This window comes from Lutra lutra, chromosome 9 (genome assembly GCF_902655055.1).
Source record: "Lutra lutra chromosome 9, mLutLut1.2, whole genome shotgun sequence".
In the NCBI taxonomy this organism is placed as follows: Eukaryota; Metazoa; Chordata; class Mammalia; order Carnivora; family Mustelidae; genus Lutra; species Lutra lutra.
In genome coordinates this window covers 22025671-22039597 of record NC_062286.1, presented here as the reverse complement: position 1 = coordinate 22039597, position 13927 = coordinate 22025671, and the positions used below count along the sequence as shown (strand labels likewise).

At 48.2% G+C, this 13927-nt stretch overlaps 2 protein-coding genes across 4 annotated transcripts in view; both read left to right on the top strand.

Moving 5' to 3' along the window:
* Positions 1-13927, top strand: part of RBKS (ribokinase) — an 85734-nt gene that overhangs the window by 63416 nt on the left and 8391 nt on the right. The gene's annotated exons all lie outside the window — the stretch shown is intronic.
* LOC125109447 (uncharacterized) lies at positions 8362-11968 on the top strand. Its single transcript, XM_047746404.1, has 3 exons — positions 8362-8898; positions 9187-9266; positions 10395-11968. Exons 1-3 carry the CDS (start codon positions 8613-8615, stop codon positions 10686-10688), a joined length of 660 nt encoding a protein of 219 aa, XP_047602360.1. The 5' UTR covers positions 8362-8612; the 3' UTR covers positions 10689-11968.

Genomic DNA, 13927 nt, shown 5'->3' with positions numbered 1-13927 from the left:
GGCACAGGAAGACAGAGGTGTAGTTTACAGAAAATAAAATGAAATACCCAAGCGATCCCTGCATGCCCTTCCATTGAGCACGTCTGGCTGCCTGCCACCCCCACTTCGGGGAGTCACTGATCTGTGCAACAGAGAAGCATCTGGAGCAGAAATTTATCCTTCACTTAAAGTAAAACAGCATGTGAAGGGAATTCTTACACAACACAGTGCTGATTGGGGTATCTCCCCTACCACCTGTGCCTGAGACACTAGCTTTCCAGGTACAAACACAGCCTTCACCTAACTACACGCTCTCGCCCTGACAAAGGGACCAATCAGCCAGTATGTGACGAATTTGGGTCGTGTGAACAAAACCCCAGGTATGGCAGCCAAGGCGCCCGCAGCTTGTCGTGACTCATCCACACCAACCTTCAGCAGTGAGATTCTCAGAACAATTGTTCAGTTCCATCCTTCGCTTCCACGGTGTACAACTAGCCCGAAACCCGAGAGTGAACCAGCAACTGTAAGGAACCAGAAACATTATAAATAACCCAGAGAACCCTTTTATAACAGCAACTGCCTACTGATTTTGTGGCCTAACAGCTCAAGCAAAAAAAGGATATAAATACAATATTGTGCAATGACTAATTACTCAAAATTTTGTGCATCAGCAGAAGTGGAATCTGTGGTTGGTGCTAATATTATCAGATGTCTTTACTGTTTAATAACCTGGTAGCTCTGTATTATGGAGCACGCGGTTTTCAGAGAGAACAATGATTTTATTTCAGGTACCTCTCACTGACATAAAAAAGCAGCTGTTAGAAGATGACCATTTGGCAGAAAATGTTTTAGCAGAATCTTTTGTGAGATACTAAATCATATCGGATTAGCTGTTTTCTGTCTAGAATAGTGGCGTCACAAAGAAGAAAGATGGCTGACCACAGAAGGCAAGGCCAGTCTTTAGAACCCAGTGAATCACTCACAGACATTTTAGTTGTAAGTGCCATTTAGTCACCAAGATATAAAGTTATTTATATACAAAGCTTCCATTAATGTTGCCTGAAGAATGGGCCTTTTTTTATTCCAGTTTTAGCTCACACTTAGGATTCTACTTTTCTCATTAATTCCATTCCAATAATGGAATTCCTTAAATTATAGAATAAATTAATCCAACACAGACATTTTTGACCAGAATAGGGTTTTTTAACCAGTTTGAAGTCTCCACAGGCCATCCTCTGTGGCCAGCCAGACCGAAGAGCAGTGAGTGCTGTGACTCAGAGTGGCACCTGAACCTGAACCAGAGGGGTGGGCTAGGGCAGCCACTGGGCTCCCTGGCCTCATGGCCCACCAGTCCTAGGCTGACGAGAGACCCTCACATGTTCTTCAGGCTGGTCGAGCACTGGTTGCTCTTCTAGGGAAGAAGTGATGTCATGCCTTGGCTGCTGGGCACAGCCAGTTTTAGCTAAACAATATTATGCTCGAGCTGCTTTTGTGTGGTCATACAGATTCCAAAACACGTTTCACATTAAACGGGTAACTAGGGACGCCTGGGTGGCTCATTCGGTTAAGAGGCTGCCTTCAGCTCAGGTCGTCATCCTGGGGTCCTGGGATCAAGACCTGCATAGGGCTCCTTGCTCATGAGAAGCCTGCTTCTCCCTCTGCCTGTGGCTCCCCTGCTTGTTCTCGTACTCTCTCTCTCCCTGACAAATAAATAAATAAAATCTTTTAAAAATAAAACTGTGATAACTAAAACATAAAATTCTCCCCCTTTCTAAACCATCAAGCAGTGTACAAAGACTTTCACCTTATCCCCAATTCCCACTCCTGGGGTGGACTGTGTGACCCGGGAAAGATTAAAAATGGAGACTTTTCTGAGATGGCTGAGGATTGCTTTTAGGGCAGAGCCCAGGCTTGGGCTGAGAGTGGCATGAGGTACAGAAAAGGATACGGGGACAGGGAGGTCTGTTCTGTATGTTATTTGGTAATTCAAGACAGTAGGTCTGCATTTCACATAGTCATTTTGATGCAAGTGCTAACTCAAAATAGCTTCATCAAAATGCCCCATTTCAGGGCGCCTGGCTGGCTCCGCTGGTTAAGCATCTGACTCTTGGTTTAGGCTCAGGTCATGTTCTCAGCATTGTGGATCGAGCCCCACAACCCGGTCTGCACTCAGCATGGAGTCTCCATGAGATTCCTTCCCCATGTCTCTCCCTCCCCCTCTGCTTTTCCTCCTGTTCTCTCTCTCTCTCACTCTCTCAAATAAATAATATATTTTTTAAAATGCCCTATTTCATTACTGGCATGACTGGCCAGCCCAGAAACATCAAAAACCAGAAACTGAATCAATCAGGCCCCAGATGGAGCCAGCAAATGACTTCTGTCAACATGGACCATTGGTTGACTTGGACCAGGAGCCATATAACACCAAAACTGGAGCCAGATCGGTCCGTGGTGCTGACCTCTGAGGGTGAACACCACAACCAATGTGCAATGCCGATCAAATAGAATTGATGTGATTATTATAATCGTCCATACTCTTACACATGATTGCCAAAAACTTACAGAGTATCAGTAAGTGAGGAATCTGGAAGTTCTGGGAGGAAGGCTGATAAGAGTTTTTCTTACTCTCTTATAGTTGAATTTTAATCAGTATGTTGAAGATTGAAAGACCAGTGTTATTTTTGAATACCATTTATAGTGTTTTGGGGCAGTGTGATACTACCTTGAACGTATATTGACCCCACCTTACTTTGGTTTTACGCTCAACCCCCGATTGATCCCTCTCTGTTTTCATCCATCTAAAATAAAGATGGCTTTAGCCCCCAAACCTCATTCAAGATGGAAATGCATAATTCAAGAGAAATACTGATGTCAAAGAAGAGAAGGCACACCAATTTGTGTCAGCAGTTGCTGTAAATTAAAGAGGAGTACAAGGAGAGTTTAATGTAATGTAGAATTGAAAATAAAATTAGAACGAATATTTAGGCAGTCTTCTGCCTCTTTTTCTTCCCTTCTGTGACACTAAGGATTGACTCCCAGCCTAAGTGCCTAAGACAGTTCATTTTTCTTGCCTGCTGGAATTTTCTTTCCCCTTAACATGTTGCGTGCTTGTCTTTGGCATCCAAAATTAGATGTTTCACCTTTTCCATTCTATTCTCAACAGTCAGGGTAGGAAGAGTCCACGTTTTCCCCCCATCTTCCACACCCATCATGTTGGTAGCCCAGAAAGGACCTCTACTACATCAGTCTGACTAGTCAGATACCATAAATAGCTATTAATTTTTCCCTGATACTGATTCATCCCTGGATGTCCCCTCCATGGTTTCTATTCTTTTCCTAAAGCTGGGAAATGAAAGAGTAACACACATTTCACATGTACCACTGTGCCAGAGAAAAATTCTTTAGTACACACCTGAAAGAGTGAAATCCCCTCTAAGGTAGTGATCTTGGGAACCTTCACATTTAGTCCAACCAACCTACCATGATTTAGAACCTTTTTGGAGTTCTTTAGTCGAATTTCCCTCGGGAGAGGTGGTGGTCTTTATGGCTGCCCACTATCTTGGCCAATGGTGGAATTCACTAGCTTCATCTCCACTGTCATCACTAGACCTGGTTTTAAATGATTCCCTCTTTCCAGAAATAATTCCTTAGAATAATGGTTCTCAAAATGCAGCTCTGGACTAGCTACATCAGTATCACCTGGGAACATCTTCTGGGCCCTACTGGATCAGAAAACTTGGGAGTGGGTTTACTGGATCAGAAACTTGGGCGTGGGCCCAGCAATCCATGTTTTAACAAGTTCTCCAGGTAGTTCTGATGCTCGCTCTACTCTAGTTCGAGAACCAGTGACTTAGAAGATGAGATATCGCCTCCATTGAAGATATTCAAAGATGTGCTACAGATTTGGAAAGGATTCCAAAGAAAAAGTTTTGAAATCTTTTTGAGCAAAGCTGGGGTCCATATACGGCCTCTCCCAGAGGACCTCTCCAGAGACCTACCTCAGCTGAGGCATCCACTTCCACCAGCCGGCTCTTTGACCTTGAGCAAGTTCTCACACTTGGCTTCTCACCTGAAAAATCAAAGACCTATCCTGCCTATGTCACAGGACTGTAATGAGACTCAAAGTGAATCACATCTGCAAATATGCTCTGTAAAGCATATTGGTATGCTACTGGCATTTCTGCAGACAGGATTCTGGTAATCTGAGCATTATACCAGGGCAAAAACTTAGAAAAAATTATAATTTCCTTGGCTATATCCATCTTTTTGTCTATATAACGACTGCTTCATCGTCTTAGTGGACATGCCTAAGATTCTGCCATTTCAGCCCAGCTGTTTATCTGGTGCTAAGAGAGGAACACCCCTGCCTGATGAACGGCTACAAGGTCTAGAAAAATATAGCCATTTTCAGACATGCTCTTTTCTATGTGATGATTGGTAAGGACGGACTCTGTGTGTGTGCACTGAAGCTCTCATAAGCAGAACTTGTCACATGCTGGCAGCCGAAGGGTCTGGACTAAAACCACCCATTTCAGCACTATGCAAAGGAGTCATGACCTTCAAGAAGGATGCTAAATGTCCATCGCCGCACAGTAATCATTGCAGAGAGGACCAAAAAGAAAATTCCTCAAGCAAACCAAATCTATAGAAACCAAGAGTTCAAAGCCAGACCAGTGAACATGTCTGTGCTGGAGAGTATGTGGTAGATTTTGCCTTAGAGATTAGCCGGGTTTTGCTTTTTGTTTTTTAAGACATTATTTATTTGAGAGAGAGGGAGAGAGAAAACACCAAATGGGGGAGAGGCAGAGGGAGAAGCAGACTCCTCACTGAACAGGGAGCCCAACATGAGGCTCGATCCCAGGACTCTGAGATCATGACCTGAGCCGAAGGCAGAGCCACCCAGGTGCCCTTAGAGATTAGCCTTTACAAACACCTTCACCACAGGAATTCTTCAACAGCAAGCTCATGATGCATTTATCATTTCACGTTAAAACTTTACAGACTGTTCAGTGCACGTATCTGGGCAGGAAGTTAATTCTGTTGCCTTAGTGCTTGTTAGGAATGCAGTTTTCGCAACGCAGAGCCGTTCCCACTAGACCAACGTCAACTTCACTTTTCACACAAAGTGCCAGCTAAAATCAAGAGATTAGGTATGAATCTAATTGATTAAATGTGATTAAGTTATTGGCTGATTATGCAATAATAAGCTATTGGTTAATTATAGAGTTGGAATATGAAATGATTTTGCTCAAAAATGTGTGCCTAGAGCTGACTTTCAAAAAAAAGGGGGGTGTTTTTTGGTGGGTTGTTTTTTTTTTTTAAGATTTATTTATTTATTTATTTGAGAGAGAACTGGGGGAGGGGCAGGGGGGACAGAAGGAGAGGGAGAGAGAGACCCAAGCAGACTCTGCGCTGAGCACGGAGCCCGATGTGGGACTTCATCTCATGACCCTGAGATCATGACCTGAGCCAAAACTGGACACTTAACCAACCATGCCACCCAGCCTCCCCAAAAGGTGGTTTTTTTCTTTTAATCGAATAGCTTATAAATTGTAGAGCTGGGAAAATACTGTGCCTATTTAAAAGACAGGGATAAAAATCATCAGTACTTCACTGCATGCAGTTTTATACTTGATTAATATGAAATAATAATCATTTGAAATACATTAATAAGGCAGGAAATATTGGCTCTCAATCACACAGCGTTTTAAAAGCTGACTATCTCAGCCTAATAGTTGAAATTCAAATGTAATAAACAAAGGTAGCTAATTGTTGAAGCCACAGTCATGGACATTTATGACATAATGATTTGCCCGTGTTCTCTACAGGTTTACTTAGAATAAAATCAGTAGCTCTTACACAGTTGTGATAAGGAAGCTGGATTCTCTCCATCCATCTCGATGCTTCTGAACTGATCTGGTTAGGGTGGCCAGAAGGCTGAGGTTGGAAAGGATGTGATTGATCTCATCCTTATGATGTCAGTATGCGCTGATAAGAGAAAATAGAGATATTCAGATCTGAGCTGTGACATGGGACTCTTGTGGAAGCATCATCCTATCTCGTGGTATGCTCGTCAGACTCACTGGTGTCTGCCTAGGGGAGAATCTTTACACTTTCCTACCTTGGGAAGATAGGCCAGGCCCCACCAGTTCTAATCTCCTTGGAAAGTCCTCACTCCAGACGTGAGGCTTGCCAAGGGCCCACTGGGGGCCATGGAGACCTGACTGAGGCTCAGGAGAGGAACTGGCTGGGAGAGGTAGGGCTTTTGGCTCAGCAGAAAGCAACCAGGGACTGCCAACACCTGTCTAGTGTGCCTTGCAGTTTGGAGATTGGTTAGGACATTTTTTTTTAAAAAGGTATATTTATTTATTTTAGAGAAAGAGGGCGGGGGGAGGGGCAGAGGGAGAAGGAAAGAGGAACTCAAGTCAACCCCGCGCGGACGGTGGAGCCTGACACAGAGCTTGATCTCATGACCCTGAGATGATGACCTGATCTGAAATCAAGAGTCATACACTTTACTGACTGTGTCATGCAGGCACCCCTGGGTCAGGGTTCCTGGCGCACCAGCAGATCCTAACGAGGCTACCACTGGCGTGTTCTCAGGGACACAAGGCTGTACTTCAGGGTTTCTCAACCTGTCTGTGGTAATCACTGCCACCCCAACTGAGCCTTTTAAGATTTTTTTTTTCCTATTTGTCATTTTCTCCCATGAAATTTTAGTACCACAGATACTCTCTCTTTCTAGGTAGAGAGAGACATTTACCTACTGTCCCTCCAGAGAGCCACAAATCATTGTAATATCTAAAAAAAAATGTTTCACCACACCCCCCTCCCCACCACACAAGCCTGAACTTTCACCCCGTTGGGGAGGGGCCACCCCAGTTAAGAATGCGAGGCCTGGATGGAATGAAGGGTCAGGCAGGGTCAGGCAGGGTCAGGCAGGGCCTCTCTCTCTCTGCTCACACTCGGAGTGCGTGGTGAGGTCAGTCCCGTAGGGAGGACGGATCAGGTGGCCCAGTGGCCATCACTAACCAGGATGGGCCCCAACTTCAGATGCCAGCACGGCTAGAGGAGTGTCCTCCAAAATCACACTGTCCCTGGCTTGCTGTGATGGAAAGCGGAGTCTTCCATCATAAGCCGCGGTGCTGGTGGAGGGGCCCCGCTCACTGTCCTCCAGCCGCTCCCCGCTGTAGGCTCCCCCAGCAGCCTCACGCGTTGCTCTCCCTGTGTTCCTTCACCCCAGGTGAAAGCAGAACATTTGCCAGGTCTCCCCAGTCTTACGCTGACTAGAAGTACCTTTACACTCTTCCCTTTACATGTCCTTCATTTCCTCTTACGGCCTCCCTGAAGGTCTCCTAAAACATCTCCCCGCCCCCACAAAGGAGCAGATATCCCAGACCCCAGCACCTACAGGCGGCCACTACTAGAACTCTCGGGACCCTGGCCTCCCTCATGATTAAGAGCCGCAGGACACTGGCTGCTGTTTCTTCCTGGCTGTGAAAGCGACCTGCAGCGTAAGGCTGGTCACAGCATAACTCCTTCCCCTGGGAGCCTTGGGTCATGCCCTAGGATCACGGCCTTCTTTGTCCCTTAGAACCCTTGTCTGGTCATGGGCTTTCATTTCGAAGGGATCCCCTTAACAAACAAAGGGGTCCTCTGAAATGATGCCATCTACGCCCCCCCCACCCCCCCCACCACCTTGTGGAGCACCGGCTCTGCCAGGCGCTGGGCGAGGCCTTTCCTATACATTCTCTCATTCAGCATTTACAGTAGCCGTACGAGGGAGGGTCCCATTTGACAGACAGTCACAGAGAAAGTTGAGGAACTTCCCAGGGTGCTGAGATCAGGACATAAACTCGGGTCCATTTGATTCCAGATCATTGACTGCATTGTCCCAGCTGAGAAAACATGTTCCCAGTTGAGAAAACCATTTTCCTCTGCTATGCCCAGCGGGGCTCCCCTGTAGGTATAAAAATGCTGAATTAGCCATTCGTAGAAGATGACGCATGGCTAATAAAAAGGCAGGACTTAAAACCGCGTTTGTTTGTTCCCTCTGTCCTGCTTCCCCAAGGGTCACAACACAACACGAGGGCTCTCGCCAGTCCGTGATGAGCCTTTGAAGGATAAGGAGTGACTTGTACTTCCCCAGGCGTGCCAGAGGTTCCTGCCTCAGCCCTCTGCAGACAGGAGCGAGGCAGGAGCCCATTCTCAGAACATGGAAGCAGGAGCAGAGCAGGACTGGCCCCCACGCTAGCCCGAGGGTGAGCCATTTCAGTGGGGGCGGAGGAGGCAGGGATCCTGGCAGGCAGGCCTTGTTCTCTCTTTCCTGAACCCCTTGCGGTAGTTCTTTCTTGAGAAGAAATGGTGCATTGATTTGGGATTTAGTCATGTTTCTTCCCATCTGCCTTTTCCCTGGCCTCTAAAACCACAAGCCTGGCTGTGGAATTCGGGTCCACAGTGTGGGCTTTGAATAGCTTTGTGTAGGGAGAGGTTCTGAAAAGAAAGGAAAGTGGTATCTGCTCGTCAGATGGAATGTGTTAAGCCATCGAGGAAGAATGCAAGGGTTTTAGCTCTGAGGGTCCGTCAGCAGTTCGGGTGACGAGTCATTCAGCGTGGGGACGGATTCCTGAGAAATGAAGCCTCATGGTGACATCATTCTTGCAAGATCGTCTGGGATCTGTGGTAGCCGCCTGCAAGTTCTTACCTTGGGGATTTTCATCACACGGGTTTTTTCCCAACCACACTTAATACCCATCCTGCCTTCTAACTCATCCACTTTTCTGCCAGCTAGAATTTTCACGGGTCTGTCTCACTGTCATGCCTGCTCCAGGGGCATTCTTGGGACAGTGTGCTCCTCTCCGGATCACTCAGCACCTGTCCTCCTGACAGTCCTCCCTTCAGTCAGCACGCCTTTCGGCGGTGAGCCCGGCGCCGTGCTAGTCTGAGGGGATGAGGGCCAAGGAGGAGGGCAGGAGCGTGTGGGAGGGCACCCACCCAGACTCAGGGGATCAGGGAAGACACCGTGCTTTGAAGGTGGTGCCAGTCAGTAAATACGTGATGACTAAGTTAATAGCTCAGTGGAGTCTTGGAAGATGGGTGGGAGTTAGTCGAGGGAAGAGTCCAAGTGAGATATTTCCGTGAATGAAGACCCAAGTTTCCGTAGGTGAATAGGAAGAGGTAAGAGATGAAACTGGGCATGTGTCCTAGGGAGCCTCGTGGACCATGCTGAAGAGCCAAAATTGTATCCTGAGGAAGATGAGAAACATTCAAAGGGCTTGGGCGTGGAGGTGAGGTGGCCAGATTTACAGCAGTCTGGGCTGTCAGGGAGACTAGTCGGGGGCTTAATGCCATCCTCTGGAGGTGACGTGAGCATGAAGCAGGGTGATGCGAGGAGGGTTGGAGGTGAGAGGACAGAGTTGAGAAATATCCAGGATATAAACTTGGCAACTGGTGACTCATTAGTTCTGTGGGAGGGCGATATCCAGAAGACCCCCAGACTCTCAGTGTGGGAAAGATAAGGGGCTGCGTGCTCAGGCCGAGATGCGAGCTCAGTTGGGGCATGCCGAGTTAGGGGAGGCTGCCGGGGGACATGAGCCTGGTCGAGCAGTCTCCCGGGTAGCTGGATACACGAATCCGAAGACAGAGGACAGTGTGCACTGAAGATGCTGTGGGCTCATCGTGTTCACAGCAGCTGAAGGTAGAACTACACAACAGCAGAGGCCCCCTGGAAATTATGGGGAAGGAGGAGGGCAGTGGGCCAAGGACAGAAGCCAAGGGAGTGCCAATATTGTTAGTGCAGGAGAAGGAAAAGGGCCCTGTGGTAGAGACAAAGGAGAGTCAGAGACACGGGACTCCGGAGAGTCCCTTGCTGCTCTGTGTTTCTCCCTCTCCCGAACCTTCCACTGCAGCCCCCCTGGCTGTCCTCATCCTCATAAGTAAGCTCCTTCACAACCTTAACTCTCCAGAGAGCCTTCACAGGTCAGAGCTGCTCCTACCCCAAAGCCCATTCGCTGCAGCCTCCAGTCATCCCCCGTCTCCCTCCTGTAGAGATGTCCTGCATCTTCGAGGTTCGTGCAATTCACTTACAATGTCTGACCGTTCTGTTGAGCGACATCCCCATTTTCCTCTCCACCCCGCTGCTGCCATCCTGTCAGATAACTTCAGTGCTATGAGGGTGAACCATCAACGAGTCTCATAGTTCCCAGATGCCCTCACTTCACCTCAGCCCCTCCCCTCCAGCCTCCCACTCCCAGGAGACTCTCAGGAATGGTTAATGCCTGCCGGGCTTCCATTATATGGGCCGACACCCCACATCCTGCTCTCTGGGCACGACCAGCTCTCTCACCTCTTACCTCACTCCTGTCACTGTCCTGACCTGTTGACTCCCTCCTGACCTCCCCTCCTTCCTTAACCAGGTTAGACTCTCTGGCTGTTCATCGGAGGTGGTGCTTCCTGAAACCTTAGCTTTCTTCGCACTCCCACTCTCCCCCACACCTGACGAGGGCAATGCAAGGTCACCGTCTCTTCTCTGCTCCTGCCCCAAGCACACCGAGGAAGTTGGGACCCTGTACAGAGAGACAGCATTAGACATTCACCGTCTCCACTTTGTCATCCTCGTCCTTCTTCAGAGCTACAGAAAACCTAAGCCTTCCCATGGGGAAGTAGGAAAAGCCAAGCCGTGGCCAAAAGCCCGCTGTCTCCCAAAATAGCTTCTCCACCTGCTCTGTTGCTGAATTTCCACACAGATGACCTTGGTACAACTCCTGACTGCCCTTTGTCACCTTTATTCTTCCCTTGGGCCAGTGACTTAACCTCCTCTAATCCTCGTTTCCTCAGCTTTAAAATCAGGACCCTGTGGTGGTGTTGCCAACCTCTGGGGCACTTTGTGCCGATTAGAAGAAGGTGCCCCTTTGGCCAAGCACACAGCGTGATGAGCTGGGCATGGCCTGCGGACCACAGTCCCCCGCCCCTCACCTGGGCCCCCTGGTGCAGTGCCACCTTGAATCACCGTACACGGGGCCCCAACCACACCCACCTCTCCACCAGGCCTTGGGAAATATAGGCCATCCCAGGCACAGCACCGAGCCAAGAGCCTCACTGTGCAGAACCTCAGACAAAAGAGTTAATGTAGCCCACTTGGACTTGGACTAATGTGTGGGCATGCTCTGCCGGGATGGTGCCAGCGGCCATCTTTGGGCACTGGCTGCCAGCTCCATGAGGTTTATCAGTGGGCGCCCATTTCTTGTCAAGAGAGCGGAGCCCTGAGAGACCGGAAGTGAGCTGGTAAGTGAGGGAGCAGACCCATGGTCATAGTCAAGGGCTCTGGGCGGGCAAGGGGCAGTGAGAGGGCGTAGGGAGTGGGAGAGTTGGACAGAGAAGTGGTCAGAAGGGAAGGAAAACAGAAATGAGTAACAACCTCCCAAGGGCAACATTGCCTCAGGCACTGGACCAGAGGTTGCCCATCCCAACCCCACACCCCAGCTCTAGGGTGCTGCCCTCAGGAGCTCCCACCTCTCAGATGCTCCCCTAGGGGCCCCCTCACTAGCTGCCCATGACTGTCACGCTCCCTACCCCACCAGCCCCGCAGAGTACTGGGCCCCTCCACCTGTCCACCCCCCTGGAGGGCTCAGGTAGGCCATAGGGCATGTTTTGCTGTCCTTTCACTCCACTGCTAGTCCATCTGCCTCCATGGATGCCGCAGACCAGAATTTCTCCGAACCCAGGAGTGTGAAGGCCCCGTCCACCCTGTAAGAGTGGCTCTTCCTTAAGAGGAAATCACTGTGCAAAGGCAGCGAATAGTAGCCACCTGGGTATTTTTATGGAAGAAAGATGAATTATGCCATCACCCCTTCTGGCACAGAAATAATTTTCAGTAAAAGGTTAAAACCATCACGTTGTATCAATGAGAACTGTTCCATTATTCCAAGAATGATTGATTGGAAAGTACTTCCCTTACAGGAAAGTCAAAGTGATACAATGCAGCTTCCACTTTTAAAGCACTTTCCATTAAAAAAAAAAATCATACCAATGTATAAAAATAGTTATACTGAAGATGTGAATCAACAGCTGAGGAATTTATTGGCACTTGAAAGCCCTGGGATATAAATAGATTCAACAATGAGAATGAATCTCAAGTAACTCTGGGCTGTGGCAACCTAACCTCCATTTTCACAGACACAAAAGAAAGTCACATGTAGTTCAGCGAATCCTCGCTGGCCACCTTGGAAATGAACACAGTGGAACGAGGTCCAACAGGGCAGGTCAACTCAAAGCACTGGGGAGGCAATGGGAGAGACAGAGGGGACAGAGACAGGGCCTCCAAGAGTTTTCAGATTGTCCCAGACTGTTGGCCTGTACACGACACAGCCGCCAGTACCGTGTCTTGAGGGAAGGGCAGAGGAATAGGAGATAGATGGGAGAGAGCTTCTTCTTAACTTGGTGATTTCCTTCCTTCTGCCCTCGCTATGCTTCCCACAAACGGTCACTCTGTGGTGTAATGTCAACAGAATGTGGAAATCAGCTGGGTCTGGGTGCAGACTGCCACTTGCCAGCCATATGACCCCGGACGAATTATTTCATGTCTCTAGGATTTGGCCCTGCAAGTGTTGCAGGGGGCGAGGGCCTGTGGTTGTAAAGATGAAATGTCTCGTGTGTGTATGTGAGCACCGAGCTTTGCAGCTCCTTGATGCAGAACACACAATAAACGTTCACTCCCTTCCTTAGGCTGCCACTCCTCTGTGAAGGTTAAGGAGTACTTAATTTTTCCACCCCTTTTCATGCTTAAATTTCAAAGAGCTTTTCCATCATGGGATATAATGTGATTTTCAAGGTAGCTTTTGCTGGTCTTCGTGGTTTGGAGTCGATGACCCCGGTCCTCCAAGGACTTCCCTACTTTGCTGTGTTTGGGGACTCAGAGGCCCAATAGGTGCTCCCTTTGCAAAGAAGAACAAGCAATACCCACCCTACCCCACCTGGGACCAGGGCAGCTGAGAAGTGGCCCATTGGCAATCATTAATGGAGCATATATTATATATGATCACATATTATAGAAGGGTTGTGTAACTCTGAGGAATCAAGGAAAGAACTAGACAAGTTTTCTGATCTCCCATAAGACTTCCACATATGGTGTCATCTCAGTCGAGGCTCTTGGATCTTGGTTGAAAACAGCAGTCCAGTTGCAATCCCAGGTCGGGACCCTGGGTGCCGTCACCACAGGGCTGCCGCTACCATCTCGGACCTCAGTTGCTCTGCAGTCACTGTCACGGCCAGAAAGTTCCTCCCAGTCCCCTTGATTTTCAGGTGGATGTCACTGCCCAGTCCTTCATTGCAAGGGAAACTTCCTGGATGAAATGATGAGATGGGGGTTCTCCATGCAGGAAGGAGCACCTCTCAATTTGGTTCACCCTGACTTGGAGTCGATGTCCACTTAATTGAATTAAGAGAAAGGAAAATTACTCGAGGCTAAAATTGGCCCATTTGTAAATTCACAAAGAGTGACTGATGAGATTTTACTAAAGAAGCTTTAAAAATCAACTTTGATTAAAAACTTTAAAATATCTGCTTACCTAGGTAAAACTGACAAGTCATCGTAGGCCTATATACCCCACAGAGTTTCTCCAGTGATTAGCATTTTGTCACATTTGTTTTACTGCTGCCTCTCAAAGTACACAAATGTACTTTTTTTGGATAAGTCATTTGAGAGTAAGTTGCAGATATCATGACTCTACACCTCTTATGACTTCGGGAGAGACCTCCTGAGAATGAGGACATAACAAAACTACAATATAATGATCAGTGGCTGAGGTGGTTAAGCAGCTGCCTTCGGCTCAGGTCATGATCCCAGCGTCCTAGGATCGAGTCCCACATCAGGCTCTCTGCTCGGCAGGGAGCCTGCTTCTCCCTCTGCCTCTGCCTGCCACTCTGTCTGCCTGTGCTTGCTCTCTCCCTC

Bases quoted from the DNA above. Each gene is read 5' to 3' on its own strand.
- LOC125109447 (XM_047746404.1), top strand. From the start codon at position 8,613: ATGAAGCCTCATGGTGACATCATTCTTGCAAGATCGTCTGGGATCTGT. The intron at 8,899-9,186 runs GTGAGCCCGGCG...CATGTGTCCTAG, and splicing joins AGTCAGCACGCCTTTCGGCG to GGAGCCTCGTGGACCATGCT. The intron at 9,267-10,394 runs GTGAGGTGGCCA...TTCCTTAACCAG, and splicing joins CAAAGGGCTTGGGCGTGGAG to GTTAGACTCTCTGGCTGTTC.